Source organism: Falco naumanni, chromosome 12 (genome assembly GCF_017639655.2).
Source record: "Falco naumanni isolate bFalNau1 chromosome 12, bFalNau1.pat, whole genome shotgun sequence".
NCBI lineage: Eukaryota > Metazoa > Chordata > Aves > Falconiformes > Falconidae > Falco > Falco naumanni.
Window position 1 is genome coordinate 2583952 of NC_054065.1, and position 26017 is coordinate 2609968.

At 40.7% G+C, this 26017-nt stretch overlaps 1 protein-coding gene across 2 annotated transcripts in view; it reads right to left on the reverse strand.

Moving 5' to 3' along the window:
* EFEMP1 (EGF containing fibulin extracellular matrix protein 1) overlaps positions 1-8260 on the reverse strand; it is a 49511-nt gene extending 41251 nt beyond the window's left edge. The window contains exons 1-4 of one of the 2 annotated variants that reach the window (XM_040612266.1): positions 8147-8260; positions 7576-7663; positions 4571-4619; positions 4132-4392 (exon numbers count right to left, since the gene is read on the reverse strand). In XM_040612266.1, coding sequence (XP_040468200.1) covers positions 4132-4392; positions 4571-4619; positions 7576-7656 — 391 coding nt within the window. In that variant the 5' untranslated portion in view covers positions 7657-7663; positions 8147-8260. Of the gene's footprint in view, positions 1-4131; positions 4393-4570; positions 4620-7575; positions 7664-7752; positions 8087-8146 lie in introns of those variants that run through there. The other variant, XM_040612267.1, reaches the window with a different exon arrangement.
* Positions 8261-26017: the final 17757 nt, after the last annotated feature.

The window sequence follows — 26017 nt, forward strand, 5'->3', positions numbered from 1 at the left end:
CTTAACACACCCTGTCCCCCAACCCCTACCGATGAAGAGATTCCCAGCATGATTTTGCAGGGGACAAATAACCACAGCACAGAAAACAAGTTAATTCCTTTCCGTCCTGCACAGAAAAGCAAAAAAGCAACCAACATCCACCAAGTCTAGGCAGCACTGTCTGGAAAAATGTGCGTCTCTCTCCCACTCCTCCCTTTAAGAAAGCATAGATAGATACCTTTTATTGCAATCCATCTTCCCACCTGTATTTTTGGGTCACAGTAGCACAAAGGATTATAGAGACTGGAGAAATACTAATATTAGTATTTCTATAATGAATATAATAAATAAAGAAGCTAATCCAGCTGAAGAGCAAAAAAGTTTGCTTACTTTATTGCTTCTATTACCAGCATCATATGAAGGCAAGAAAAAAAGGAAGTGTTTTTCCCTTTCTCAAGTTTATTTGGTACCTTTGCTCAGTCTTTTCTTTTTTCATTCAAGTGTCATTAGCATTCTAGGAAAAGCTAGTAATTTCTTGCAGACTAGATTTGACAAAATTGAATTAATTGAGTGATTTTCTTTTGATTTCAATAGGAGCCGACTCAAGTCACAGTACAAATACAATTCAGTCTTATATGCAGGCAACAGAGTGCAGCTATTTATTTTTTTTAATCAGGCAAAAAGTATCTGTGAATAATAGCTAAGTCAGTAATTTGCTTAAAAATATTTCTTACTCTGTTTTTTTGCTTTTCCCAATTTGGGTGATAATCACACTATGACAGGTCAGAACATCTGAGCGGCCTCCTGAAAGTGCTAGCAGGTGCTGTGTGTTATAATCTACCTTACTGACCAATTCAGCAGCCCTTTGTTAAAGGCAAATTTAGAAGTGACTATGAAATGTGAACTGACTATACAGTGATGGGGAAAAGCAAGGATTAGTTGAGGTCAATAAACTCAGAATTTAAGATACAGTGAAAATGTTTTAAGTTGAAGCACAAAACTTGTGCTCTGTACATATTTACATAGGAGATCTTCCTCCAGAATAAATATACCCTCATCTTTTCATCAGTCTTAGGGGATCCTGGTACTTACTGCTCCTGTTCAGTATTTTAATAATTTCGCAGGAGATTTTTGCTACCCACACGTCTAACATCAACACAATTATACAAGAACATGCTTCAGATCACTAGTAGTTACAAAAATGATGTATATCATAGGAAACTGCTGTCATTTCCATGGAGCCATCTTCTGCAAGGCAGTGTGCTTTGCTATCAACCTGCCACCTGTGTTACTAATACACAACGTGGTCTTGAATAGATAACAGTATGCATTACAGAGAGAAAATTCTCAGCACTGATAAATACTGTAGTTGTCACTTGTTTTCTTCAGGTCAGAAGTTAAGAAGGCATTAAGTATCTTTTGTAACTCAGGCCCATGGCCATGTTTTGGCAGATAAGGTGCAGAGAATCATGCACCGCTCTGAATGTTTCTCATTTCTGGGAACAGAAACAGGATCTGGCCACACCATGCTTTACCCAACGATGAAGCTCAGCACATCACTGAAGCCTCTTAAGTCCGACAGGACCAGTGTCATTGATGTGTGTTTATTCCAAGCACCAAAACCAACATGAGTGTGTTTGACCTATCATACCCTCACTATTCGGTGTTTAAAAAGCGAGTGGACATTTGTATTAAAACAGAAGGCCCCTCGTACTCCAGTATGATGTCAGTAATACAGCTCCTTAGAGCATGTTGTTGTTTTAAGCAGAGGTCTCCACACTTTCATATTGGTTATAAAATAGTGCTGCTGGACTGGAAGGAAAATGTCATACATCTGCAAACAATTAGAAGGAGCTGGACTTCATATTTCATTTACTAAACAATAAAACAAGCTTAAGTGTGACTATATGTGTAAGTTACACTCCCTAGGAGCCTCAAGCAGTTATCATAGCAAAGTCTTTTAACCATAATTAAATAAATCCACAGTGGGACCATTGCTGATCAAGATTATCTTTTATAAGATATTTTCAGCAGTGAAAAGCATGAAGATCATGAATTTGAATGCATGCTTTAAGTGCTCCAGAAGTCTTTTATCCTTTCTTTTAAGCACACTGTCCACTACCCTTTCTCCAGCTGGAATTCATTCAGTACAATACATTTCAGCTTTTACAAACTAATATTTCCATGCTTTCTGCATTTAGATTGGAAGTTTGGCATAGGGAAATTAGTAGCAAAAAGAGTCTCATTCAGTCAAGCCCAAAAGATTTCACCGTAGTTTGTGTGTCTGCTAGTTAAAAAAGTTATGGTACTATAACAACAGTTAGTTATTATCAATTTACAAATCTTTGGTTAATTTAATAGAAATGTTTAGTTGCAAGTTTCAGGAAGCCAAAGCATGGAGTAAAATAATAGCAATGTATCACCACCAATCTTCTCTTCTACAAGACAGAACCCTCAGCCAGTTGTCAATCCCTAAGTTAACCCTAACTCTTAACCTTTATTTGGAATATAAGGTATTGGTACTACACACTTAAACTTCCCTATGCTATCCCTGATTTCTACACCTAAAGCCATTGTAGCAGAAGCGAGGCTCACATTTTGAAGTTTTCTAGCATTTTTAAATCAAAAATGTTGTTACATGCTGAAGGTGAAGCAGTTTATTGCAATTCACCAGTGGAGATGAATGCCAGCCACAGTAACTCAGCATTACCTGAAGGAGGGAGTAGCTGGTTCAAACACAGGAGTTGGGTATTCTGGTTTTGGTTCTGCTGCTACTTTGCCAAGTGAAATTAAGGGGAAAAAAAAAAATCACTTGCCATCTTTGGCATTGATTTTCCCTTTATAACCCTCAGTGAACACTCAGTGTTAAGGGGATCATGGTACTGACCTCCTGCAGTAGGTTCTTTACTTAACATTCTTGAATTCGAGTGACAGAAACGTTGAATATTAGCAGACAATCCAGAAAGGCAACTCTGAGGCTTTGCCTACAAAAATAACTTATCCAGCCTCCATGATGATTACTATGCTTCAGAATGACAGGGAATTTACTTACTAGTGATAAATAATGTTCTGTATACATGAATACCAGGGAGAAAGGAACTACCACTGTATATTACAGCTTGCCCTTATTATAGTCACTCAAGTACTATTTTATATGATTATACTGTCATGGGCCACAAAGTGGAAAACATGAACCATGGGGTCAAGTTTTGCCTTCTGTTTGCACGGGTATCCCACTAATGTGCTTGAAAACCAAGTTTGCGAACATGGAGTAGAATGCATTTTTATGAAAGAAAACAAAACAGTGGATGAAACATTTGTTACTTCAGCAAGTATAAGAGTAAACTATTTATATAAAATAATAAATGAAACAGTCTCAGTTTACAGTAGTGCTTATATGCATTCAGGAACCAGACTCACAATTAACATTGCTAATACCCTGAGAATTTTGGCCCTGTGTGTGGTGTATGTACACTCAGATGAATGCTCTTCATTGCCATAGTTTCAAAGACTGGCTAGACCATGACTGGAAGTAAACTGGCAGGGTCTGCGTAGAACTACTTCTATAGAGATCAGAAAGGCACAAGCTGTTCAGATGTTTGGTTCTTACTACTTGAGAAATATGCCTCATACATAGTAAAAAACACTGTATTCTTCTGCATTACAATCTGGTCTAAGTAAAAGTTCATATGGCGGTTGATTTTTGTTCCATACAGCATTCACTTACTGAGTAATACAGTTTTGCAAACCTTTATAAGTTGTCTATGATATGAGTTGCTGCGCTGCCCACTTTTTTGAAGTTACTGCCGCTCCTGGACATACTTAATACAATACAAAATACTTGACTAAAGTTGCTTACTTGCATTAAGGTTTTTTTTGAGGATCTATAGACAACAACTAATTTACTTATTAGTCTGAAATAGATGGAACAGACTGTCAGGCTGCCACAAACCACAATTTCCGTTACCTTGAACAATAAGAACATGCATGTGTTTTATTTACATATCTTAAGTGTGTATGTGTCCAGTTTAATAGTGCAACAATACATTCTAGCAAATGCCAGAGTTCTAGGCTGTCATTTTCCAGGCATTAGATTTGTTATCACACACACTCCAGTTATACTGTAAGTAAAACACACGGCAGCTTGCTTACCTTGGCACACATTGTGATCACTTTGCTCATACCCAGATGCACACTGAATTTGATGAGTTGGGTTTGGAGGAGCACGGTGAGGATCAGCTGGAGTCCGTCGAATGACATTGTTTCGACCACTAGTGGATTCAGCTGCTGCTTCTTCTCGCTCATTTACAATTATTTGCGCTGTTCTAGGTAGACAGAGGTATCCTCCATAGTGGTTAACACATTTCATCCCACCTTTACATGCATCTGGGACTATTTCACACTCATCAATATCTGTGGTTAGCAACAACACAAGTCATGCTTTTAACAGTCGAACCTTCTGAAACAGTCAGTAATACAAATAACACAATGAGACATGCAAGCACACCTCCCTGTCCAAAACAGAGGTGTGTAATGGTAATACTTAGAGAATACCAAAGGCAAGTATGTCTTTGAAAATTATTTACTGTACCTTTGCACCGTTGCCTAACAGGATCCCATTCATAGCCATCCGTGCATTGCTATGGAGAAAAAAAAGTTAGGCTACTCAGTATTCTTTATTTTGGAAAAATAATCAATCATATTTCAATGAACTCAAAGTTTGATGCTAAGGGAAATGCAATGTTTGCGTACCTTGGTAGGGTAGAAAAGTGGCTATTGGTACAGCGTTGCTGTGCAGGAACAACAAGTACCTACAGAGAGAGCCTTTGTCTCAGGAGGTTCCTAAGATATCGTTTGTCCTGAGTCAGTAGGTTTTACTGGGGCTGGAGAACAAAGTGAGAAAAGCATCACTGTCTCCTTGCCTTGTTCCTATACACTGTTTTAAAGCATCTGTCATTGGCTGAATCCTGGAATAGATGAACCTTTGGATTGAGCCAGGTGACCAGTATGAAAATCTCAGGAAAGAGAAGCAAGGTTTTCTGAATTTTGATCTGGTTCACTGCTTTCCAACAGGTGAACATCTTTCATTCCTGGGGCCAGTTTGCCAGAGGGACTAAATGGGCTTTTATGCCCCTGTACTTTATACTCTCTCCCATTAGCACTCTAGCAATGGGGAAGGATCCCACGACAGCTGGAAATTCATTCACATGCTTCTTAATTACATGACTCCAGGAACTGCAGTCTAGGAAGAACAATTTATAATTGTGAGACGTACAATAAACGGTTAGAATTTATAACAGGGGGACTACCTGGATAAATAAAACTTCTCAAAATTCAAACAAGACTATACTCAGCAACTATTCATATCAAAGCAGACTAGTGAGTTCAGGAAGAATTTTAAATATTCTGCCCTGCAGTTAGGTAGGCATTTTCATTATTCCTCTGATCAAAACCATTAAATGGTCTAGAGGGCAGTAATTTTAATCACAAGTGACAGTTAAAAAAACCTGATTAGCAAAGTATCACAATGCTACCAACTGCAGCAAACATTTAAAATATCAATGAATCAACTGAGGTGTACTATGTAAGTGCATATGCATCCTATGCTGCCTAGGATATTACTTTAATGGCCCTATAGAAAAAAAGAATAGAGTCGGCTAATGTAATTAGTCAGAGTCAAGCAAGCTAAGTCTTGTTGCAACTCCTCTGCTGCAGAAGAACTATAAAAGTGACAAATTTGACCTTCTGACACCTAGATCCACATGTTCCATGTAGTATCCTCAAGTTATTTTGAGGAACTTGTTACTAACGGACACTGACTCAGCAACTGGACTGAAAATATTTTCTTTATTTGCAGGTGACACCAGTGATCTGCCAAATCTGGCAGTGAGTTGTAACTTTGGAGGCTTTTTCTTCCAAAGGGGTAAGTGGACAGCAAACTGTTATTACAATTCTCAATCTCTGAAGGAATGACTAAATGCTGAGTTGACAACACCAAAGTTACTTTAGCTATGAAAATGCAAACCCAAAGGAAAACAGCTAATTCATGCATTTACTGAATCACCCAATTCCTGTTAATACACAACAGAAGTACTGTCTATTTAACTGTAAGGAGCCAAGTTCCTCTATTACTGCAGCTGAAGGGACTTTTCCAATAGAAAAGGATTTGGCCTTAAATGAATACAATGTACGCATGAGAAACAGTAGCATCCTAAGAGTAAAATTTCCAAAAGCTGAGTATTTTTTTTTTGTTAAGTAGTTTTACATGATTGGAGTCGAATGATCACTGAAGCACCTACATGCTAAGACCTCTCTGAAAATGGAGTATAGGAACCCAAGTCATATATGCATGCTAGAAATTTTCCATTGCTATAAACTGAACTATGTAGTCTTATCAGAAAATGCTACTTAATTTTTTGAAAAGACGACATAAATGCAGAAAGGAAGGGGGATGGGGTCCCTATGTTAGTCTGGATTTTCAAAAGGTATTTAGATCTTAATTTTCCACTTAGATATAGGGACTTAAAAATTACAGGACCCTCTAAATAAAAGTGCTTCCAACCTTCAGAAAGAAAGAATAATCTATTGCTTCTAAAGCCGTGTTAGAAGTAGTTTATGACAGACTTCCTGATGCTCACTTGAGGCTTCCTTAAGCTCTGTCTTCTACAACAAGGTCCAACTCTGCAATATTTACTTGCTTGAGCCATCCCACTGACTTCAGTGGGATTACTTGTATAAGACACAATCTCGGTCTTTGGCTGTGGTTCTCTAACTTTTTGCATGTGTGCAGAATTTTCTGCTTGTGTGGCATTGCGCTGATGTCTGTACACATATTCAGAGGTCCACCCATATGAAGCAAGTTGCAGGGATTACGACTGTAATCAGATGTGAAAATGCGGGTTTTTCCCTGGCCCAAGCCAATGTAATTGCCACTCCTTCTGTGACATGCATTATGCAAGCCAAAGACTGAACAGAAGCAGACTTAAAAAAAAACCAACCAAAACAAACCCTTAGAAAAAGGCCTTTAAATCTCTTACCTTATCACTTGATTACAAGCAGAACCTATTTCCAGTATTCTTGTACAATTTTATCAAGCCACACAAAACCACTGCTCAAAAGCAGCTCAGAAGTGACCAGCCCTGCAGCGGCTCAGGAGCTCAGATGCTTCATTAAGAGCACAGTGTCCCGAAGTACTTACATTTTGTCAGTAACAGCTTGAAACATCCAAAAGAAAACACAGAAGAATGTTTGACCTAATTATCTGTCAAATTCCATATATTTCAAACGAAGCTCCTAGGGACCCCGTCTTTATGAAAATGGATTAAAAAAATATTAAGACCTCGTAATTTTGTTCAGTTCATCCAGCTCAGTGCACAGACGAGGTTTTCAGAGCAGGCAGTTGCAGCCCATTCTGCTCAGTCTTGTCAACTCCAGCTTTCGAGCACCGCTTCAGTGCAGGAAGAGCTTATTTTATTGTGAACATTCGAACTCGAAAGACCTTTGTATCGCATGGCAAGGAATTTGGCTTTTCTCAAGGGTCACTTAGGAAAGAATCCCCGCAAAGCAGTAATTATCTCGAACTCTATGAAACCTTACCGTGTACGTTATGGTTTCTTCAGTTTCCTGCGACTGTACTGTAATGAGAATGAGAGCAGCCAAGAACATAGCTGTCAACATCGTGAACCTTGAAAGAGAGAAAAACAAATGAGGCGGGGGTCCCTTCGGCCGTGCCCGGGGCGCGGGTCCCGGGGCGCTGCCGCCCGCCGGCCCTACCTGAGGCGGCCGGGACGCGGCCCCGCGCTCCGGCGAGAGGAGGGTGAGGCTCGGCCGCGCCGCCACTCCGCTGTGTTTTATCCAGCGGGGAGGGGGGGGGCCGGAAATAATAATAACTAAATGGAGTTTAAAATAACATCGCACTTAACGCCACACCGAGCCGAAGCGGTGCGCTGCGGCGCCGGGCAAGGAGCAGGCAGCGCGACCGCCCCGCTGTCGCACGTTCCGGGGTGGCAGAGGGAGCGCTCGATAGGGGCTCGCCGGCCGCCCCGGGAGCGACCCGGCTCCCCGCGGGGAGAAGCCTCCGCCGAGCACCTGCCGGACCCGGCCCTGCCCCGCGAAGCCGCCCCGGGGGCGGCGGGGCACGCTGCCGCCCCGCTCTGCCCGCTCCTACCTGAGGCGGGGCCGGTGCTCCCGGCGGCGCGTCCCCGCAGCGGCTCGGCCCCGTCCCTCCGCTGGCTCCGCTGCGGTGCCGGCGCCCGCTCGCTCTCCCTCTCCTCTCCCCCCCTCCCGCCGTCCTTCGGCTAAATAGAAACGGTCCCGGCTCCTACCGGAGCCCCCGGGCGCCCCCTACCGGCCCCGCGGCGGCCGGAGCCCTGCGGCGGGGCGGGGCGCGGCACGGCCCTCCGCCGCTCCCCGCGCCCGGCCGCGGCGCCCCGAGGCGGGGCAGGTGCGGGGCCGCGCCGCCACGTTGGGGCCGTGAGGGCGCCCCGGAGGAGGCTTGCGGGGGGCGGGCGCGGGCGCCTGCCGGGGAAGCAGTGAGGGGAGAGGGCTGCCGGCCCCGGGGGGCCGCTGCCTCACGGCGGGCACGGCTTTGCCGCCCGCAGCCGGGTGGCTCTGCAGGGGTGGCGGGCGCCTTCGCCACAGGGACCTGCGTGCAGGTACAGGGCGGCCATCGTGTGGGGGCCGCGGGGGTCCCGCGCAGCGGGCTGCGAGTCTTGGCAACTAAGGACGGAGCTGCGTGAGGCTGAGGTGCGAAGGAGGGAACAACACGGCATTTACTGGTTTACCTTATGTAGGTTGTAGTAGGCCCATTGTAACAGTAGTAGGTTGTAGTAGGCCCGTTGTAACCCTACTGTGTAGGCAGCGTATGGCATGGTTGCCGTGCTGAGGCAGGGCCGTGCCCCTCAGTGGGGCGGCTGGCCTGCGCTGTGACAGATGGGCGTCACCACCTTCTCCCCACAGCTTTGGGTGGGCTGGCTCTTGCTGGACGCCCAGCTTGCTCCTTGGAGTGCTTTTTTTTGAAAGCCTGCGTATAAATACACATTTTTTTTTAGTCTAAGCTGAATTGTGACTGCAAGCAATAGTATGGGGCTTTGATCGGGTTAGGCAAGCTATTTGCAATTCAAAATAGAAAGTCTGATGTGTTTTCCTGCCTGTTCTGAATTCAGTAAATAAAAACCGTGAGGAGCCCTTCCCAGGGGAATGCCTGTTCCTTTAGACACCATGTAAGTTCCAGCAATCGTCACTTCTAAGAGCTGCTTCTGCATATGAAATGCCATTATTTCCCCACCCAGTGGGAAAGTTTCTGGACTGAAGGGAGGGTGAGGAGCCGTTACAGGGATTTAGAAGCTCTCGTAGGTGGCACAGTTACGATGAGGAGCAGCATGCCAGGGCATTCTTTCTATGGAGGGATAAGCTGGATATAAGGCCCCAACTTTGCTTCTTGGGGCACTGTGCCGTAGTAATGCAGCTCTATATCCCACTAGTTGAACACGAAGCCTTTAACTTAAAGTTTACCTTCTCAATGTTGACCATGAAGGGCCTGGAGAACTTGAGGTCTCCTGGAAAAACAGCATACTAGGTTGCAGACCTCTGGCACTGCTGGCCTAGAGAATAACTTTCCTATATAATCCCTTAAATTATTAACAGTAAATTATATTTGATCTTACATAAAACATTAGCTTCTTTTTTTATCAGTTCCATACAGTGCACATTAGTTTTGTCTCTGAATCAAATAAGTTCTTTTCTTACCTGTTTTAGAAATGGCCAAACTTGTCATTTCAGAATACTTTTAGCTGTAGCAATGCTGCACCTCTCTCTTTTTTTTGTTTGTTTTTTTGTTAGGTAATTATGAGAGAAGACAGGGGGTTTCCTCTCTCACTGCAATTTCTATGCTCAGGGGTAAGTAGACTCCTAAAAATGTAGGACTTGCAGTCCACACACCCAACTGGTAATTAAAGAGCAGAAGCAACAATAGTCGCCATAGAGAAATGTGTTGCCATAGAAAGTAGTGCCACAGAGAAAATTTAGGTTGACTGCATTTTTAGGACGTTTGGTGTTTAACAAGCTGTCTTTTGACACCTACTTACCTGGTCCAAAAAAGTTTTCCTTAAAACCTATATGTCATTTTTTAGAAGTACAGCTCTGAAGTGTTAGATTGGCTCGAAGTTATTGACTCCTGTTAGCATAAACTGGATTCATATTTGTAACCTGACCCCTAATATAGTTTGCAGTGTTACAGTTTCAGACTTACAGAAAGCAGTACAGACATTTCTAATAATTGAATGCAAAATAGCAACAACACTTAGTGAGTTTTGCATACATTGTCATATCTGCCACGCAAAGAGAACGGAATTTAACTTGTTGGATTCTGGATTAAGTCAAAATTTTAAAAAAATTTGTCTTAATCTACCACCTAGGGAAACATTGCCTGTATCACAGAACTGCAGTTGGTTGTTTTCACTCTAGAAGCAGCAAAGCACAGAACAGCAGAAACACCAGTTTTGAGGATGTACAAAGCCAGATGAGCATAGATCCTATACTTTGTTTCAGACAATGTTATACATTTGATGAAATACTGTATTCTGCCAAGGATAGTTCTTGATCCTTTAAATGGAGGTAGTAGACTCAGTTCGTGATTTTGCTGTTCAGATATTTCTTTACTGAGGCAACTGGAATTTTGCCTTATGTAGGATAGCAGGATTTAGACCCTTGGAAATGTTGAGGAGCATGTGGGGTGTTGTGAATGAGCTGCCCAGCAGTAGAACAACTTACATATTTGAAATGTCTGAAGATGTCATGTAAGAAGTGGTCAAGCCATCCATTCTTTCTTGCTGACCATACAACATGGCATTTCTGAGGTCAATCCTTTACAATGGTCCCTGACAGTGCTCCCCACTGAGGGGGCCCTGTGAAGCTGGCCCCTCATTATCTGTTTTTTTTTCTTCTTCTGTAAATGATACACTCTATTCCCTACTGCTTTAGTGAACTCTTTGTCGCATCTTAGCTTTTGCTTTCTTTAAAAACCACAGTTTTCATACATTCTTTAACTCGAATGTGTTTACGACTTAAAATGTTCACATTTTTTCTTCGTGGCAGGGCTTGTTGCCACCCCCCATTGTCCTCAAAAACCCAAGGATAGGTAGGCTGAAGGAAGACTGTGTGTGGTTAAAATGTCACTGCACTCCAACTAATTCTGGCTGCTAGAATTGTCCCAGGGGCAATAGACAGCTGGACATAATTTAGAGCAGGCTGAGACTGATACTAGAGGTTAGCCTGAAAATGAGGAAAACAAAATTGCAGTTTAATCTCTTCTACTCCCAGATCTGACCCCCTTTTCCTGTTTCAAACACAGCTCACTAGAACAGAAAATCAAGCACACAGCGAATTTAAGCAACTTGTATTTGTCAGCTCAGGGGACTATCAGTGTCAATTTAAGATGATTTCTTTTCCCGAGCATGTCATATCAAGTAACACTGGAGTTGTCTAAACTAAGAGCTGGAATGGGGGAGATGTTATTTTCATGTTGGACTCACAGGAATTTTAGAACATAAATTATTTTGATAACATGGCAGGCTGCCTTTCTGCCACAACTGCCTGCAAATGTCAAAATTTTTTCCACGTTTCAGCTTGGAAATGACATAGTGTTGGTGAAGGATAAATTGTGAAGAATTATATGTCTGACTTTATTGCTGATTAAATATGACAAATGTTGAGTTTTATTTGAGGTGAAATTTTACAAGTTTATTTATCTACAAGGGAGGTCTTGTGAGCATATTGCATGTGGTGTGAGGTGTTACTTTACTGTAAACTTAATTTGCAAGAAGAACCACATTAGCAAATTACTCTCACTTTTCGTAGAGAGCTAAGAGTGAGGGGTAAAAATGTGTCATATCAGTTTTTGATCATAGATGTTGAAATAACAAAAAGTTAATAAGGACCGAAACGTCAGTAGCAAAGGACAGAGAACATATTGTCTCCTTCATCTTAGGTCTCTCATTAAAACTAAACATGTATCTATCATTATTACTTGTTTGCGGCTTTGTGTTACAGTAGAGTACATAGGTGGCAGATGATACAGACACATAGTCAGAGAAAACTCCCGACCCATAATTCTTGCAATTTGAAGCATGATAGTTGGATTATAAAATCGACTACCCTAGAATTCCAGCCATTATTTTGCTAAAATTATCTCCTGTATGACAGGTCTTGCATTGGTTTTGTTGTACTGAGGCCATTGGTTAACTGAGGCTAACCTGTGATTTAATTTCTGAATGTCTAATAATATTCTGAGGATATCAAAGTATAATGTTGTTGCCATTTTTTATTTTAACTTTTACTAAAGATCCAGCAAATGGTTTGCAATTTATCAAGCATGCAGTTTGCTTTTCGTCTGCAATTTATAGGGATGTGTCTTGTATGTATGTTTCTGTAAATTCCAGCAGAAATTTGAATGCCCAGAGAATATGGTAATTGTATTCTTACCCGAGTCCTCTGACAGTAAAAGAATGAACATGTGAGTGAGAGAATGCAAGTGAATGAGAAAGGCATCTCCCCAGAAGCTGTCTGTCTTTTTCATTGGTGCAGTTGCACAGCCATAATAAATTAGAAGGTTGAAGGGCTTCAGAAGTGTAAGAAGTTTTCTGATACAGCTGAAAACAACACCTGAAATGAGGATATGATAGTGTGGGGGAAGGACGAGTTCATTTTTTACTTTCCATGTGTGGTTCATGACCTCTTTTGTCTTATGTAATTGGTATTGTTCGTGACCTTAAACCACTCCTGTTGATGCTTACCTGTGATGTTAATTTCAGGCTTCCCTTTGAAAAATGACAGAATATGGTTTACAGGTGCTTTCTCAATGTTTTCAAGGGCATAACTTTGATGCTCAACTTACCAAAAGTTTACTCACAGCCCCAGAATGTTTGTGTTTATGGATTAACCATACAGGTAAAGACTATTTAATGTGGTGAGAATTTTGGGTATGACAAGTTTGCACCTTAACTTAAATTGCATCACTATTACTGTGAAGATTTTATTTTGCTAAGTAATTGCATCTGGAATTTGAACAGTCTTCCTATCTTTTGCTTGTATTGGTATTTCTAACCCATTCAATCATTTTATTCTGTGTAGTAGCTCTTTTCCATTGCGCTCTCTACCAGTGATCTTTCCTTCTCTTTTTTTCGTGCCAGATAAGAGAAACAGCAGACCAAGAAACATAAATCGGTGTAGATACGTGGCGTTTGTAACTCTGTAGTTGTCATTCCTTCTTCCCTTTTTCTGGAAAACTAGCGTTGCTGCATACAGGAGTTTAAGTCTGATGCTATGCTAGGCTTCAATCAGTTTAGTTAAAAGGAGAACAGTCTGGAACCTTTTCACAGAACTGTGACCCATCCGAGGAAGAGACAACCTTCCTGACACTCAAAATAATAGCTGGAATCTATAGATTTCTTCTGATTAGACTATCTCAGTGCGGTTCCTTGCTCTGACTAAGAGGCAAAATAGAAATGCCAGAATTCAGATCCAGTATTACCCAGAATAAGTTGGAGACAGTTTTCATCTCAAGTTTTGGCTTCTTGTGAAGCTTTGTGCAAATCATTTAATCTATTTCTTGGTAGACTCGCTGTCTGTGAAATGAAGAAAATATGTGATGCTTGCATAGGAAAGTGGGGTGATTGCATTTGCTTAGATATCTAGGATTTCCAAAGACAGTTAATTGTCTTAGATACCCAGATCCTTTTCAAAGGCTGTGGAATTTGGATGCTTATCTGTGAGGTTGACTTCAGGCAGCAGTGACAGGGCTTGCCATGGGCACCTTGCCATTGCCTCAACTGAAAGGAGAATCAGGCAGAACTTTATCTACTGCAACATTCATATTTCAGGGAGAAAAATGAGTGTGGATGAGTAAAAACTCTGTGTCCTTTCTTTTATCTTCACTCTATTGTAGGAAATCCACTTACCCTTCCTCTGAGTGGTAGATGTCTCTTTTAGTCCCATAGCTTTTTTCATTTCTGAGAAAGGTAAATGTGACCTGCTTGGGATAGAATACGTATATATGACTAGTGTAGATTTCTGATTGGCAGGTCAACTTCAGCAGGCTATTCAAGCTGCTAATATGCCCTGTTTTTAATTTTTGCAGTTTTCCAGTATGGTATTCAGCTCCAGATTTCTTTGAAATATTTTGAATAATTCAACTTTCTTTGTCCTCAGTCAAGAGGACAGACTATTCTTGGTTTTCAGAAAGTGCTGAAGACCTTCAAGGTAGACATCCGTATTTGAAAACCTTAACCTAATGCTTTCTGCAGAACCTCATGGACCAAGAATGGAGCGTGACAGTGTTGTGATCTTTCAGCACAACAAAAATGAGACATCTCAGAAATGCTGCAGTGGAAGAGGACCTTAGAAGAAGAGATTTGTGGGGCAGAGCTCTTGCTAATGACTATTCTGCTTTTTAGAATTCATAAACATCAGGTTCAGTAGATACACTGAACAATAATTTGGTTTCATAAGCATCTTCTGAACTCTCTGAGTTTGCTTTTCTTTTCTTTCCCTTTTGAGAAAAAGTTATTAATACTGGAAAAGCAGCAGCATTTCTTATTTATATTGTGTGTGGGTGAACTTGGCAAACAACCTGCTCAGTTAACCTGTTAATTATTGTCCAGAGACATAACTTTTCTGGTGAATATCTGAATGTTAATACTAAAGGATATATGTCAGAGCATTTTAATTCCCTAGAATATTAAACTTACTTAGTGCTAGTCTGTATGCTGTCATACAGAAAGCAGAAGAAAAATAACAGTGGGGATTTTCTTTTCTGTGAGATTAAAGGAGTTATCCTGTCACCCCTCTTTGCAGATACATGTGGTTGAAAGGCATCAAAATTCTGGAAGAGGCTGGAAGATTATTTGACTAAAAGCTGGCACAGAAGAGTCTGTATCCCTATACACTCTCAAAATATGCTCTGTCGGAGTTTAACCACACCAGGGATAACCTCAGTTTTGGGAGTGAGACAGAGGGAACACCACTGCTCTGAGTCATTGAGGTATCCCTTTTAAGTGGCTGCAGAACCATACCAAACGTTTTGTCTGTGTAATAAACTAACACATAACTTACAATATGTACTCATTTTAAATTATGTGAAACATGGGAATTCTTTTTTTATTAATCAGTTCACGTTCTTGTTCCCTGGAAGCCCAAAGCCCTGACAAATTAATTCCTGCTCATTCACACCTTACCATGCTGTAAGGGCTATTAAAATTTAGAAGACTGCTAACACCGAAAGTGATAAAGGCCCAGAATAAATTGATCGATACAAAGAAAAACAAATATCCCTCTCCACCCCATCCAGAACAGCCTAGTTTAGTTCAGTTAACTTGCTTATGTCACTCAAGAAACCTCAGAGCTCTGTTTTGCCAACAATAGTCTCAGTGTGTAAGGGGCCATGGGCCTCTTTGGCACCACAGCTGCAGGTCGTAAATACAGTTCTGGAGATTAAGATATTAAAGTGTCCGTCTTTGGAGGCTGCAGAACAACGCCTGAGGTATTGCCCCCTGCCTCCAAGGCAGCCTGGTAGCTCCCAGGGCTGTCAGGTGACTGTACGGGGCACACTCAAAGAAGTTCCCATATGGGATTTAGTTCTTCTCAGAAATGACATTTCTGCCATTTCCTGTGTTAGCCAGGGAATGTTTGGTGCACTGTGCTTCCATTTCCTGCAGAAGGCTCCTTAAAGTTGATTGACGTGGTTTGCTGAACGTGAATTCAGCGTACATAAGACAAAGGATAGGTACATGCTTTAAGAAAAGCACTGGGTGCTTTGTGCAGACGAGATTACAGTTGGACCACCAGCCTGTCCTCATGTCTTTCCATGCATTTATAAAACAGTAAGAAAAAGAGAAGGGGGCATGTGGAAAAAAAATCACTTACATCAGTGCAAAGGAGGGGCATGTATTTACCTGGATCCTACTCAGTGCCTTACTAGTACTTACTTCTAGACTCCTCATTTATTATCTTTATCCCATTTTATGCAGAAAAGGTTTTTGCTTTCTACCTCCCTTACTCTTGGAAAAAATGTGCTGTTCTCCCTGCACTGTTTGACAGGATTTTAAACAGTGAACTATGGTTGTAGAAATTTTAACTTCTAGAAGCAATAATTAGAATGTGTCAGAATTGTGGGCCTTGGTCATTTATGCTTATGTTCATCGTTCATTTTTCAAATGTATATTTCTTAAGAGAGAACAGATTTTTACCATATACATTCAACCTCTGCAAGAAAACACTAGAGCAGGAAAAGCATAATTGATTGAGCTTGCCTGTGCTTTTCTCAAATCAGAAGAGAGCTCTTGGTTCAACAATTTGTCAGCAAATTGTGGCTGAGTTATTAATTATCCGTCTCAGTTACAAATCCTTCAAGAAGGCATTTAGTATACGAATCTCTGAATATTACTGGAGCTTCTGACTGGTATCTCTAGGTAAGCTGTGGACACTAAGAAACATGCCATCTTGAAGATGAATGAATTAAGCCTGTTGAAGTAGATTGTGTGATTGTAAAATAGCTTTTCTGGCACTTGTTCCTTTAGAACTAAGGGGTCACATTCTTTCTCTGGCTTGCACCGGTGATGCATTGAAACTCTTGTGGTCTGACTGCAGTGGGTCAGGAGCCTGTTAAGTTTTTGCGAGTAACTGTGCATAATGGCTTTTGGGGACAGGTCTTATAGTTGCTGTTAGGTGGTAAATTCCTTGCTGCTTTAAAGGGGAGGGCACAGAAACCAATGGAGGTCACTTTGGCCTTAAAGGCTGTGGCACTGCGGTTATTAAAAAGGACCTTTCCTTACTTCAGTCCCCTTCTTCATGCTGATTCAAAAGAAGATTAGCCAAAACCAAAAAGAAAAAAAAATGATTACTGAGCCGTGATGTCATTTAGTGGAGTCATTGCTTAAGACTGTTTTCAGGAAACTGTAATTATTACTGAACTTAGCATTAATTCAGAATTGGCTCTCTCTCACCCAGTGTGGAAATAGAATGTAAGTGATGTGTGTGAGTGTACATGTGTATTAACGTGCATGTATGTCACAAGATCAGCGAAAACTCGGGGCAGAGGGTTCAGAGTAACAGGCAATGCACTCTGAACTCTGGCAGTTATCGTCCAAGTACTCAAGACTGCTCAGCCACTGTGTCCTGATCTCATCTACAGGGAGACGTCTTACTGTAAAGGAGGGAGCTCTTTGTGCTTAATACAGTCTGTTCACTTGGAAAGTCTGCAAAGATAACATTTAATTCTGTCTGTTTTAATGGTGGTTTTGCGATGACAGCACCTAAATTTTATGAGTAGAACCATATGAAAATGAGAAGTTTTCTTAAAAAAAGATAAAACAATCCTGTGAATGGGTGAAAACCTTGTAATGACAGTTCTAAGGATTAGACTGTAAAAGTCTTACCAGCTATTCTTCCTCTAGTTTCTACCAAAGATTTTCCTTTCCTTAATCAGCAGGAAATTTTATAAGAGGATATATAATTCTGTTTCTCTGAAGGTAGAGGGTCAAGTGGTTTTACAACATTCCTTTAGAGCTAATAGTGATTCAGAGTTAACAGTCACGTAACATTTGGTTTAGAACACATGTATAAAAAATACTTCTATGTAGAAAATCACAGCTTCTGGCTGTGGCACAAGGCATTACTTTGAATGGAATTACTCTAGATTCTTGACACACTTCATCCGGTTAACTTCAGTTTTCATCTCCAACATGGCTATCATGATTTAGTAAAAGCCTTTTATAATGCAGGAAATGTAGCTGTGATGTAGGCCTAAGTGTAGCAACTTGTGACATTTAAGAGTTGGCCCCTGTGGGCTGGGTTTAAATTGCTACAACACACTTTGTTGTGTAAGTCACATTTAGCATAGTTGGGTGAAGTGGTAAGGACAGTATCTTCTCTACAGCAGAACAAATATTTCCTTGGGGTGGATTAACAGTTTCTCAGTCTTAGGAGTGTTAGTTTTTTTTAAGTGTGCATTTTAGGAAGGTAAATAGGAGCTATTCCAATGCTTCGTTTGGAGTCACAAGACCTTCTTTCACTGCAGTGCTGCCTTTTCGGAATGATTTCCTAGTGTCAGACAAAGAATATCAAGGTGGCATGGGTGAAAGTGGCATGGATTTATTCGAAGTAATCTTCATTAGAGCAAAGATCTTGATTTTCCCTCCTTCATTTTCCAAGAGGAAATGAAGATCACATACGTTTCCTTCACAAAAAAAGTAGGTTTGTTTTTTGTCCACCTTGAGATCTGAATGAAATCTTTATTCCCAGTTGGCAATATGTGACACAGCATACCTTTTGTCAACAGCCTGGGTAAGGGATTAATCATCTTGTGAATTTATTAACAGTAAGTTATTTTACAACTATTATGGATCCTCAGTAAGTTTACTAACTTGAATTTAAAAGTATGCGAATGGTGTGAGAGAATTAAGAGATAATACTAGAGATGTTTGCTCACAATTTAACTTCTAGTTCTCAGGCTATCAGTTGTTTACTGGTCTGGACCAATGAAGTGCTAAAAGCTAAATACTGTGAAATGTTAAACTTTGATGAAAGATATGAAGAAAGAAACTGTTTCTTTTGCCAACACTGTGGTCAACAGCAGTGCCCTGACCTGATTACTTAAGCTGATGTTTTTCCTAAATCTGTCATGAATCAGTAATTATCAAGTTTTGCAATACTCAATGATTCTCTTGTGAATAGCAAAAAGATTTGTTATTGTAGGTTGGTATTTTCTAAAAAGAAGTGTTCAACACTTGCATCTGCAAGCTCTATACAGTATGTTTTGCTTTTTTTGCCTGGAGAACTGTGGAATGCCACAGCAAATCTCCTGAAGAGTTTCACAAAATGTGAGGAAAATTCAACCTGGCCTAATCTGGAAGTGACCCCTCTGGTGTCTTTTAAAATAAACTTTCATGTCAGTGTGTTTTTCCATTCATGGTTGGAAGATATCCAGTACAAGTATTCAGTTGTAGGGCTTGACTTGTAGAGCTTCAAATAGGAAAAGGAACTTGTACAACATATTATTATTAGTGGGGTGTTCTCATAGTAATTTAATATGGTAATCCCAGCAAAATGTCCCTTTTCCCTTGCACCATGTGCCATGTGGTAGTGTGAGGTGTGTTGTGGATGGGGTCAGAAAAAGGACTAGGCTCCTGAATGAGGCTGGGAATTCAATCCATGCTTCCCTTGATTATGGTGGCACAACGCTAACAGCTGGCTTTGAAGCCCCAGCAATCCTTGCAGCTCCTAGCCAAATTTCTGAGAAATAAGGGACCAAAATTAGGGGACTTTCTCAGTTAAAGGGAATGAGAGATGTAGTAACAGGATGCATTGTCTGTTTAGTAATTTAAAAAGCAAAGGATGAGATGACAAAACCTTTGTGAGGCTTATTTGAAGGATGCTTTTAGTTTACGTGCATGCAGATCTAGGGCTGGACCCCTGTGGAAGTCGGGCGTCACTTCAAGCTGCATTTGAAGTTACTGTGGAGCTTGCCATCCCCCAAAGGCTGTCTAAGAAATGCAGCTGAGTATGAGGCAAGTGGGACTGAGCTCCCTATGTGGCAGAGCGCCTGCGGTCTGATTGACACCCGTTGTTTGTTGCCTGATGGGTGAGCCTTAAAGGGGGAGAGCGCACAAGCAAGCAAATCTTGTTCTGACATTGGTGGAGATTTATCCAGATAATAGGGGAGCTGATAGCAGGAAAAAAAAAAATAAAGAAAGGAAAAGAAAGGAGAAAATTGGAACCAGTCAGTTCTTTTCTGGTGAAAGTTGCTTCACATGGATTTGTGGATTTAAGTAAATGTACACGTTAAAAGAATGCTGACCTTTAAAAATATATTTTTTGATAAAATGCTATTGTTGCTGTTTAAAGCATATGGACTTACAAACAGCAGAAAATACCATAAACCTGTGAGATTGGGAATGCACCATAGAAACCAACAGCACCCTGGCAAAATAAAGAGATGTTTTCCCAGTGGTGTTCTCCATTAAAAGCTAACTCAGCATAGTTCCTCTGAAATCTGCATGCAGGGATCCTGCATACGTCACAAAGGTAAATGCAGGATAAACAGGTGAATAAAATGGTAACCTTGTGTTTTGCTTTAAAACAAAGAAGGCTTTGAAAAAGTTCTTGAGCCGAAGTTGTGTGTTGTGGATCCATTGCGTAGGAATACACTGAACTTAATTCCTCTGAACTAATGAGAAAGATCTCGACATATAGAGCTGCCCTCTAGTGGCAAAACAGCGGCACGAGGCGTGCTTGGCTCCAGTGCTCGCAGGGAGTGAGCAAAAGTGGAATGTTTACTGGAAGGCAAACAAAAATGTGCAACTATTTTTGAAGGGATTATATAGTTACAGTTCAAATGTCAGACCAGCAGTGGAGAAGATGGAGTATTAGGCACAGAGCACAGGCATAGTGCCCTCTGGCGAGGCTGGCTTTCACAATTCTCATGCCATATGATGTACAGAAAAGCTCCACAGACTTTATATCCAGAGCTTGTTCCAAAAAGTCTCAATGTATTAAAGAAGTTTGAATTTGGACATTTGCTTCAGATCGTTTTGGGAAGAGAGTTCATCTGTGAAACTGGGGTGTAGCTTCATAGCTGAACTTGCCCTAGTCTGGAACTGTTTAAATTGATGGCTTTGTCCAAGGTTATTCTTTGCTAGATGAAAGAAATCTTGCCTGAATGCTACATTAATCCACTTCACATCTAGTTTGCATAGCCTTCTGCTCTGGTTCATGAACAAAGGAACCTTCATGGATGAAATGAGCCAAAATTATGAATCCTCAGAACAGACTTACCTTAAAAAGGAAGATAATGTCTTTATGGAGGATGCCAGCATATTCTAACATAATATATGCAATTAAACTAATTTTCCTCCTTTAAACTGTGGTAATAACTACCCCCCACCCCCCTTAAGTCAATTTACTGCTTTAAAATTGCATGAAAGAAAAAAGAATCAGAGTAAGTTGTGTAAGTGATGTAGCAAGCTGTTACATACAAACATTATGTCCTTTAAGAGACTTCATTTGTTGCCTTGTCAAAACAATTAAGTAACCCTCTATACTACAGTTATTTGGAAAAGCCTGTGAGTTTCTGTAAGGACTACAAAGGTGTCTTGCCATGCGATGTTAGGAAGAGCTAGGCTGGTTAGTGAGGGTTAAACTTTTCTGTCCTGGTGTGGTATTTTCTGAAGTTGCAGCTGTATCTTCATCTTCCGTGCAAAATATGGTTTCTGTTCCAATTTGATTAAACAGAAAGTTCGGTAAGTTGAATTAAAAAAAAAATAATCTGAGCCTGGCAAGACTAGGAATCCTAAATGCAAGGATTTGTCTGAAGGTTCAGGTTTGGGGAATAAGAGATTTTCGGATTCACAAAGAGTACACCACAAGGGACTTTGGGAGTGGCTGTGTTACTCCAGTGTATTTTTGGAGAGACAATGGATACATGTGCAGGAGAAGAGTAAGACACAGAGGAGAAGGGTATGAAGGGCTTTTGTTGAGAAGCTTCTTTGTGTGTATTAATATCAGTGTGGATAAAAGGAAAAGTAAAGACAATATTGATTGCAAACATTTTAATCAATGTTTACTGCCTGTGCAGAGTCTTCAAAAGATTAAAGTGAGGGGGGAGGCTTCTGCTCCAGGAAGTCAGTGTAATAAGCAGAGTCTAAGGAGTGTTGATGAATCAGGTTTTCCTTGTCCACGCTTACCGGGTTACATGTTCATCCTATTCATGTTTCCTATGGCCTCTTTTGTTTTCCTCTTGGTGAATGCAATGCTTCTTAGAAGGCAAAAATCAACTTCTGTGGGTGCAGAAGTCCTGGAAGTATGGACAGACCTATGAACACACATGTACACATTCTGGAAAGCACATGCATACATGCATATACACACACATAGAGAGCACGTGCAGCTATGTAAGGACCTGTCTGGTGGCATCTTCTCTATTTGTCCCCATGGGTTCTGTAGAGGCTTCTCTGCACTAAGCTACACAAAGCAGGTTTGGAGAAAGCAGAAAGAGCAGGTAGTGGGATGGGGCTACCACATCCCACACGTTGTGAACTGGAATTACTAAAGATAATGGTGCTCCAGGTTATGTTTGGGATTAGGAGCTAGGAGGAGTGCCTTTTAACATGGGTTTAATGTGGCTGTATGACTGGGAAGTCAGAGAGTGCTGCTGGAAGCCACAGTCAGAGACCTCTCTCCAGAAAATCCTGGTCTTCTCTAAACTACTGCAAATGAGGCAAAATTGTCTCTTCCTCAGTGGGCTGATGTTGACTAATCTCTGTGACTGTCCCTCCAAGGGCTACTCTCTTGTTTTTAATGTAAGAATGCACGTCTTGACTCAGTTCCATTGATAAGTATTCTTTGGCCTGTCCTGAATCTGATTGAATGAAGAGGCTGATTGCAGTATCTAACACTGATTTTGGATGTGGGGAGATGTGTGTGCTCCACAGACACTGCTTAGTGATTTCATGGACACTCGGAGGCAGACATGGGATGGAAACTTCCAGGGATAACTAAGTCCAATTAGACTCTGTGGTAGTGGTCAGAGAGTAGAATATCTGTTAAATCAGATGCACTACACTGATGTGCATATAATATTCTTATAATAACAACGTGAGTCCTTAAAACTTATCAGACTTCTGTGCTTAAAATGTTAGGCTCAAGCACATGACAGCTGAAGCTAGTATGTATGCTTCATTTGAAGCAACAGTGAAATAATAATTTGATAATGTTTTGTTACATCTGTCTGTTCACATGGGATATTTTGTTCCCCATTGCACAGCACAACATACCCAGGACTGGGAGGTATTTTCCTTGCTTTTCGCATCTGTCCCACCTCCCATACCCACTTGCCTCCCTAAAGTTCAGTGTTCCCTCTCTGTTATTGTGGTTCAGTGCTTCTCATTGATGATAGTTAAAGAAGATAGTTTGGGATATCTCAAACAAAACAAAGCAGTAAACAGAGGAGCAAACAACTGCATTGAGCTTAGGAACACCTTCACTTTTCATCAAGCCTTCTGGAACTGTTCTGAGGCTGCAACATGAAGTAGTTGCTGGCCTGTTGGGAGCCTGTTTTATTTTGTGTAAGATACTTGATACAGATTATATCTTCACTAGACTACCTGTGGAGGTTAATATGCATGAGAACAACATTTACAGTATCCTTCAGGCATATGGTAGAAGATGCAGCCGTTGAATCTCTAGGGAAGTTCATATTGTCCTGTAGATACAAAGCCAAGAATATAACAGATTCCCAGCAAAGACACGTTCTCGTTCAGGCATTCAGTGGGGAGTATAACCTCTGCAGTGGACCTCACTGTTAGTTCCAACACTGAAAAAACTGTAAGCGTCATGAGCTGTGATTTGTTTTCTGAAAAGGCTTGGCAGATTTCCATGAACACCAGGTATCTGTCTAACTGAATTTGCAAGTTCCTTCAGCTGCCCCCGGGAGCTTGTAAGTTCCTTGAACCTCATTCCTGCCTGCATGGAAGTTACAAGATGTGACTGCTTTGCCAGCAGGACTGGTAAATTCCAAGAACCCCAGATACTGGATTCACAGAAATTACAACCCTGCTGGCCACACTGGTCAAACAAGAAATGTTTTGGAGTTTTGTGAGCCTTAGCTGTTTTTACATGTAATTTACAAGTTCCAATTGTGCATCTACGTAAAGGACTTTGGCACAAACAACTGGAGTCTTTGGTGGTTACAGTCTCAGCCAGCACAGCGGATAAGCAGGACTCAGAGAATTTGCGATGCTGATGGTTTCTCAGCAGAGCTTGTAGACCAGGTGGTCTCTGTGCAGAATGTTTTTGAGACTGTCTCTCCTGTTGATTTAGCAGAGGAGATGTTACTCTTGTGATCCTCAGCTTCAGGGATGGGGTATAATCTATCACATTATTAAATGACCTTGTACTTTTATTGGAGCCTAAAATGAATGATTCGTGGAGATGATAAATTCTGCCTCTCAGCTGGCAAGTTTGGAAACCTCTCTATAGTGTCTTGATGTGAAGGAGGATTGGAAATATAAAAATCTAGTTATAAATGAATGAGAATATGAATGCTGTGAATTTTCTATGGAAAGATTTAGATGACAAATCTAGCTTTTGTCAGAAAATTTTCCTCTGATGAGAGAATAGAGATGCTGTATTTAGATGTCAAAGAGAGGGGATTTTTAGTTTTATAAAGTTAGGGTAAATTGGGTAAAAACATGTCTTACCCAAATGTTTTGTCTCTCAGAATTTAGATGTTCCCTTTCTGTTGTAGTACTGCATTTAGAAAGAAGTAACACTGCAATTTTCTTGTAATATCTGACATTTGAAGCATCTTTAGCAAAAGATGCTGAACTTTTCTTATGGACAGCATTCATTGTATTACAATGTCTGTTTGGACCAAAGGTTCCTACATAATCTTGGCTTGTTTTCCCTTCTTACTCCGTAGATACCATTAAGAGGTAAAAACATCTTTTTTTTGTGTGTAAAAATATGCACGTTGAATCTTGTCACTTCATGACATTTGGAGTCTGCAACCTTAACATTCTTTCAACATTGTTTTTTATGTGTGTGGTTATATACACAAGTGTTTTTATATAACATAAATTGATGTGAACCAGTAGAATATGTTGTATATGTGGCTGCCAGAATAGATAAGAAAATGGCAGAAGAAAAAAAGTTTATAGACAGAATAAGAGAAATTGATCAAAATGGGATATTACTTCTGGCAGAAAAAAACCTTCCAGAAGGCTAAGGCTTTTGAGCCAGTAACCATCCCTTCTGTGACATGGAATAACATTCCTGAACCCGCCACTTAAAACAAAAAGATGTGGTGATGTGTGTCTCTCTCCATCTGTCAGCACCTGCAGTACCCAAGAAAAAATCATGTCTTATGTTATAAAAAATTATTTCCTTTATCTTACTAAATATTGTAGAGAAAATAAATCCTGTTGTCCTGTTTGCTGATACGTGCTTACAGTGCAAATGATGCTTTCTGAATATAAGTGGGTACCTGAAAATATGCAGTTGCAGAACTGGAATCTAAATGTATAGTTTTGTATTTATTGTTGACTACATGAAGCGTATGCCAACTGTGCAGAGGGGCTGTTGGAGTTACGTACTTCCACATGCACACATTTTTCTATGTACATTATTACCTAAAACTGTGTCTGTGTCATCAGGCAAACAACCGTAAAGATAGAGAAGGAGATTGCTAACTGGATCTGCATTTCCAGTGTCTTCCTTTGTGTTCTTTTTGCATATAAGAGCGGTAGAGCTCTGAAGGTATTGCAGTATTGCGGGGAGGTCAAAGAAAATGATCATATAAAATATTCTGGAAATGCTTCCCTCGCAAAGATCTGTCCTCTGTTAGCTGACACATAAGTTGTTAATCTTTCCCCTTTCTCTAAAAAAGGGAATGTGGTAATATATCTTTATGTCAGAGCAGTTTTTCTGTGTCTGTAGTCTCTCTCATTGTAGCTCTGTGCATTCCATTAGTTGAGCTGTGTACCAGTGTAATTTTCTGTGGCCGTCTTCTCTTCTGATGTAACTCTTCAGAATGGTGTGGGCAGTCATCTTCTGGGTGGCTGCTCTGCACATATTTTTTCCATTATATTAGTAGTAAAGTTAACTGGCAGTTGTGGATCTTCTTGCGCCCCTCCCCCCTCCCTTGATTGGCAACTCCTCCTCTCTTTCATAATTACTGATTGAATAGAATTTGCTGGAAGGAGCGAGAGGGCAGATCTCCAGTGATTTGAAAATTGGACTTGATGTGCATGACACTAAAGTTAATTTTATCAAAGCTATTGATGAATAAAACTTACTTCATGTTTTCCCTTTTTGATTAAAGTTAACTTCTACTTTACAAGCTTATTACTCATCTTGTATATATCTCAAGTATAATGGTGGCAATTGTTAAAAGAGTAATTAAACTTCAAAGCTATGTTATTAAAGACTCAGCAAGAAGACCCCAAAGCAGAAGAATTTGCAGTTAAGGCTATACAAATCCATCCTTAAC